Source organism: Cucurbita maxima, unplaced genomic scaffold (genome assembly GCF_002738345.1).
Source record: "Cucurbita maxima cultivar Rimu unplaced genomic scaffold, Cmax_1.0 Cma_Scf00008, whole genome shotgun sequence".
NCBI classification, from domain to species: Eukaryota; Viridiplantae; Streptophyta; class Magnoliopsida; order Cucurbitales; family Cucurbitaceae; genus Cucurbita; species Cucurbita maxima.
In genome coordinates this window covers 4479196-4485545 of record NW_019272024.1, presented here as the reverse complement: position 1 = coordinate 4485545, position 6350 = coordinate 4479196, and the positions used below count along the sequence as shown (strand labels likewise).

The 6350-nt window shown below is 32.6% G+C and overlaps 2 protein-coding genes across 3 annotated transcripts in view; both read left to right on the top strand.

Annotated features, from left to right (window-relative positions):
- LOC111483277 (diacylglycerol kinase 5-like) overlaps positions 1 to 2834 on the top strand; it is a 6542-nt gene extending 3708 nt beyond the window's left edge. For both annotated transcript variants that reach the window (XM_023129433.1, XM_023129434.1), the window contains exons 7-13: positions 159 to 207; positions 855 to 937; positions 1372 to 1439; positions 1711 to 1785; positions 1950 to 2037; positions 2137 to 2253; positions 2397 to 2834. In XM_023129433.1, the coding sequence (XP_022985201.1) occupies positions 159 to 207; positions 855 to 937; positions 1372 to 1439; positions 1711 to 1785; positions 1950 to 2037; positions 2137 to 2253; positions 2397 to 2729 (813 nt within the window). In that variant the 3' untranslated portion in view covers positions 2730 to 2834. The remainder of the gene's footprint in view (positions 1 to 158; positions 208 to 854; positions 938 to 1371; positions 1440 to 1710; positions 1786 to 1949; positions 2038 to 2136; positions 2254 to 2396) is intronic.
- Positions 2835 to 3816: 982 nt separating this feature from the next.
- Positions 3817 to 4411, top strand: LOC111483317. Its single transcript, XM_023129510.1, has one exon. The coding sequence runs from the start codon at positions 3905 to 3907 to the stop codon at positions 4175 to 4177; it is 273 nt and encodes a 90-aa protein (XP_022985278.1). The 5' UTR covers positions 3817 to 3904; the 3' UTR covers positions 4178 to 4411.
- The last annotated feature ends 1939 nt before the right edge of the window (positions 4412 to 6350 follow it).

The following is a 6350-nucleotide window of genomic DNA, read 5'->3' as shown; positions in this document are numbered from 1 at the left end:
TTTTTTTTTTTTTTTTTTTTTTTTTTTTTTTTTTTTTTTTTTTTTTTTTTTTTTTTTTTTTTTTTTTTTTTTTTTTTTTTTTTTTTTTTTTTTTTTTTTTTTTTTTTTTTTGTATGGCATTGTGGTCTATGTTTTCACCTTGTTTTGGCCATTTTCAGGACGGTTGGCATCTATTTCGTGGTGGATTTTGGAATTACTTCAGCATTGGTAAGAATTTTTTTTGCTTCATCACATTCTATCACTTCACTGAATCAAAATATGTAATGACTTTAAAAGTATATTGTTAAAAAGGTTAAATAGCGTGGGTGATTTGAATCATGTGGCTTCATTTGATTGAGCTATGGGTTTAGAAATGCAAGCCTCCAACCCTATCAATTATTCCTCATGTATACTTTTCTGATTCCAACGACAGATTTGTCATTCAAATTATGCAGCCATGATGTTTTTACATGCCTCCACAGATAATTTCGACTTTTAATCAGCTACTGAGCGAGCAAAGAAGCAAAAGTGACTACCTCTTTACCTTTATTTGATTAAGCTCAAATCAAGAATAGCCCTATAGCATAACCCTCCTACATTATCATAACCGCGATATACTGTGTTTAGTAATGATATGGGGTCGGATTACTAGAGTTATCCTTTTTCTAAACAACACAAGGAATCTTGACCTTGATATGGAGTACAATTGAACTATGCCTTTTGGCGCTGTATGATAGTATAACTATTTTATAATAGACAATGGTAGCATAATCCATGTACAATGATGAAGCTCTATTTTAATTTCTGCCCGGTACAGGTAAACTTAAAAACATACCAATTGAGTTCCTCAGAAATTTGATGAATGGTCTATACAGGAATGGATGCTCAGGTATCATATGCTTTTCATTCCGAGAGAAAGTTGAATCCAGAAAATTTTAAGAATCAATTAACTAATCAGGTAATGATTTATTTTTCCTTTCAAGTCTGAAACACCTTAAATTTACCGTTAGGATTTGCACGAAAAATGACCAATAATTCTCCATTGTTAAATCTTTCTCATGCGCCAAGATTTGATCCTTATTAATGGGGAGGGAGCCTTGCAGTTGTCAACTGCCGACAATCCTAGACTTTTCCTGATATCTGTAGTACTAGAACATTGTCGGAGAAGAAATATATTATATTTAAATTATCTATAATTTAGTTCGCTAGACATTTGGCATGTTATGTCTCATGATTATATCCACTCTACATTAAATGATGGGTACCTGTATGTTTTGCTTTTCTATAGTTTTTCTAGGTTAACATGTGCTTCAATTGTTTTACTTTTGCGTCTTTACCAATACTTTTGTTCTAATTATACTAAACAATCAATGTCTCTTTTGGTTGAGGCAGAAAGCATATTTGAAGATTGCTTGTAAACAAGGATGGTTTGTTTCTCCTTTATGTCATCCTCCTTCCAGGTATGTCTTTGGTTTATCTTTATATGATTATTTAAGCAGTGGTCACCTTTCTAGATCATTGTTTATATTTAATTCAGTGTTTATCCCAGAGTTGGCGCGCATAAACTAACCCAAGTAACATTCGTAATTGTTTAAAAAGAAAAATATGATAGTTGTACATTTATGTCTGGACCTTAGGTCGTGTTATCTGCCTTAGTTTTGACTAGCAACTAGTTGCTAGTTCTTGTCAATGTCAACATTCTGTGATTTAGAATGAGTTGGTGTAATGCAGGAACATAGCAAATCTTGCAGCGGTGAAGATTATGAGGAGGGAAGGTATCTGGGAGGACCTCGTGATTCCCTCAAGGTGATTCAAAATAACCTTTTTTCAATTGGTTGGTTGTTCATTTTGCTGCCTAACACTGCGTCATATAGAATCTTTACTTTCTGCACATGGCTGAGGTGCAAATGATTGATCTCCTTAAAAATGGATAATAGGCTTTGACAATCTCTTTCCAATCTCAAATGCAGTATGAGATCTATAATTTGTCTCAATTTGCCAAGTTTTTCTGGTGGACTTGATCCTTGGGGAGATCCAAGCAAAAATAAATTACATGATGTTAGTTCCAAGCTTGTTTTCCACTCTTAAACCGCGAGCTGTTGTTTTGATCATTCTGGTTGTAATTAATATTAACATAACTTTATGTCTTACTTACAGAGTGATCTAACTCCTCCATATGTGGATGATGGGCTTATTGAGATCGTTGGTTTTAGAAACGCTTGGCACGGGCTCGTCCTGCTTGCGCCAAATGGACATGGAACTCGTCTTGGTCAGGTAACTTCAGGCAAAAACTAGAATTGGATCAGATTCTAAAATACCAACGAACTAACACTGATTGTAGTAAATCACCTCCCTTTGATGCTGTGCGAATGAAATTAACACTACTCTTGGTTGTCCCATTCCTAATATCGATGCAGGCAAGAAGAGTTCACTTCGAGTTTCATAAAGGTGCAATTAACCACACGTACATGAGAATTGATGGGGAGCCATGGAAGCAACCCCTTTCTGTGGAAGATGACAAAGTAGTGATAGAAATTAGTCATTCTGGTCGAGTCGACATGCTCGCCAACCTACCGTGCAGAGCTAAAAGTGTGCACGACCCTTCTTCAACTCACAATTATGGCAACAGAGATTATTATATCAACAGGGACGATAAATTTGCAGAAGAACATGTGGTGGTAAAGAAGTTTGGTGCAGCTTCTACGTTTAAGTTTGTGGACGACAGGGACATAGTTCATTATCATCAATAGGTACACAGACGTATTGAGTTATCTTAATTTTGGTTTTTGGTGTATATGAATGATTATGATTTGAGATAGATTGATTGATGAATGAAGTAGTTGCTTCAGCTGTAAGAGATTGTTGTTGTTAGTGTAGTTTTTTGTTGTCTAGATTTAGCCACCGCTAGTAGATATTGTCTTTTTCTTAGTTTTCTTTTCAAGCTTTCTTTCAAGGTTTTTAAAACCCATATACTAAGAAGAGGTTTCTACATTCTTATAAACAATATTTCGATCTCACAATTATGATGATATGCAATGTTTAAAAGGGTATTCTTATAAACGAATGAATTATTTAAAATTAACAAATTTGTGAAAGAGGTTCCATATACGAAATAACATATCTGTGGGTTAAATACCAAATCCATGGGACAAACACCCAACTTTTTTTTTACTTTTCCAAAAATAATTCATGACAATCTAATATTAGAAACTAGTTTTTACAAATTAATTAAATGTATGAAGATTTAATTCAGATATTTAAAATATATAGATTAAAATAAAATAAAATAAAAGGTAGAATACTATGGGTTTTTAAATTTGAATTTATATTTATTTATATTAATTAGGACTTGAAAGAATTTAAAGGTTCATGAATAAATTAAAGATATAATAAATTTAATATTGAAATTGATTTAAGAGAATTTAAAACCAAAAGAACAAGCCAAAATACAGCTGTTTTTTTTCTTTAAAAAAGGAAAAAAGAAAAAAGAAAATTATTTCCGGATCCCCTTTGCATCGAAGGTTCCGGAAGGAAATGGAACTTCCATTCCCCATTTTTGATGGGTTAAAAATAAAATATAAAAGCATAATAATATAATAATTAGGCATTGAAATTAGAGGTAAAACAATTAATTAAAAAAAATTAAATGAAAAGAAAGGCAGCGTAAACGCGGTCTCCTTTCATAGAAAATACAGGAACCCCTTTTGAAAGCACCTAGTTTTGTCCTCAAAACCATGGCTTCCTCAATCCTTCTTTCCCTCTTTTCTCTCTCCTCTGCCTCTGGTTTCTCTCTCTCTCTCTCTCTCTCTCTCTCTCTATATATATATATATATATATACTCCAATTTCTGCCAGAGAAAACCCACACATCGATTAAAAATCGATTAACGAAACCGAAACAGAGGCTAAAGAGAAAACAGAGCACCATGTCTCGGAGTGCAGCCTGCAGAGCCTGGTTCGTGGCGGCAAGCATCGGCGCCGTGGAGGCCATGAAGGATCAAGGGGTTTGCCGTTGGAACAACCTCATCAAATCCCTGCACCAACACGGAAGTAGCAAGCTCAGATCTTACTACCAAGCCAAGAAGCTCTCTGCTTCCTCTTCTTCCGCCATTTCCAACCAGATCAACAAGTCTAGAGAGGAGAAGATGAGGAAAGTCATGGATTTGGGGTGTTTGGGTCCCAGTACCATCAGATTCTAGACCTTTTCCTTCATGGGTTTTCGTCAATTTCTTGCCTTTCTGGTTCTACGCTGGCGCTGTGCTCAGAATTTGGTGAAGGCTTGGAATATACAATGTTTTTTTAGTTAGCATATATTATATAGGCTGTGATCTTCTTCTCATCTTTTCTTTGTGTTATGGGCTTGAAGTCTGCCAATTTGTAAAGAGGTTTGGTTTGGGTTAGTAATGAATGGATACTCCAAAATTACGAGGGCAGGGCAGGGTTGTTTGAACAGATCGAACACGGACTCACGACTCTCCACAATGATATGATATTGTCATCATTTTGAGTATAAGCTCTCATGATTTTGTTTTAGGCTTACCAAAACATCTCAGTTTAGACTTCTCAAAAGGCTTCACTCCAATGGAGAGGGTATTAGTCGATTATAAACCTATCATTTCCTAACTTAATAGATGTGAGACTTTTATCAAACCCCTCTCTTTAGACAAGTGTATAAGGTACACTTTCTTTTAGAAGTTCGACTCTTTTTCTTTTGGAGTCTTAATCATTTTTTACCATGCCTTCAAGGAGCTTAACTAAGCTCCTTTTTCCTTTTTTTTTGGAGTAATTTGTTCAACCTTCAAAGACTAAGTTCAAGGCATGACTCTAATACCATATTAAATGAATACGATTCTACAAATATTCATTGATTGATTACATACCAAACATACCAAACAATGGTCTCTTGATGTCCCAAGTGCATTTAATACTAACGGACAAAAAATAGTAACCGTTCACACGGATTCTGCCCCCCTAACTGAATTTAATACCAACGGACACAAAATAGTAATGGGTTCTGTTACTTCTTTTGTTAAAATGTTTAACCAACCATACTTCTTACAATCTAACTCCTTATTTCAAAAATAATTAATTATTATTTCAAAAATAATTATTTTAAACATTTATTCATAAATCTCTTCTTTAACCAAAAATAATTATTTTAAACATACCTATTATGATCTCGATTTATTCATATATCTATTTTATAATCGGACGTTAAGTCCCATCAATTTTTATTTTTTTTTTTGTTCATATATTTTGTAGAAAAATCACTCTATTTAAACTAAATTCGTTTAATTTTGAAATTTCTAGGATTCATTTAGATATTTACCTTAAATATATAATAATAATAATAATTTTTTTTTTTTGTTTTTGCTTTATTAGGTTACCATGGTAGTGGGTTCGTATATGTCCAATTGTATTATATTTGAAGTCCGGTTCTTATAAAAATAGAATTATTTTTTTCTTTTGATTTATAAAAATGCACGTCTTTTGTAACTCAAATATTTATCCTCATGTATACATTGATATACTATTGAATACTCATTGGTTATATAATTGAAACGATCAATAGCATTTATATGCATTTTAATGAGCATTGATATACCAACTATCAATATACTTGATATCAATGTTAATTTACTAAGGATTTCGACATATTATTCATATATCAAAAAACTTTGGAAAACCCAAAAATCATATTTCAATTTCTTTTTTTTCATATTTGCAATATTCAATAACTCTTACTATAATTTTGCAATTATGGGCTACCATTACTAATTTTCGGTGCAAAACTGTACTAAATTATAGTTTAATATATATATCATATTTGATATTTTATTATAAGGCAAATATCTATATCTTTGTCTTCTCACTCTATGTTATCTTTCCATTTAATGTTATTTTCATTTATTACTCTTTTCATATCCTTGTAATTTATTTTATTATAAATAAATAACTTTCACACTATTATTTAAAGTGGGGTGGATTAAGTAAACATTCTGAAACATTAAAGAAATTATTGTTGGGATATGGAGCATGAGGTTAAAAATAGGTGATATGTGGAAATCAAAGGGAGTAAGATTCGGATTACCTTGTTAATAGAATATCTCATGACAAGAACATTGTTTGAGATTCGAATCACTCTACAAGCAAGATCGATCATGTCTAGCTTGAATGATTCTTGTTGATCAAATATCTCAAGGCAAGAACACTTGATTGAGATTCGAATCACTCCACAAACAAGATTGATCATGTCGAGCTTGAGTGATTTTACATGCAACCTAAACTACATAGAATTGCAAAGAAACTTAGCAATTAGCTAAAGAAAAGCACAAATGCTTCTTTTACTATATATTTTTCAAGACTACTTTA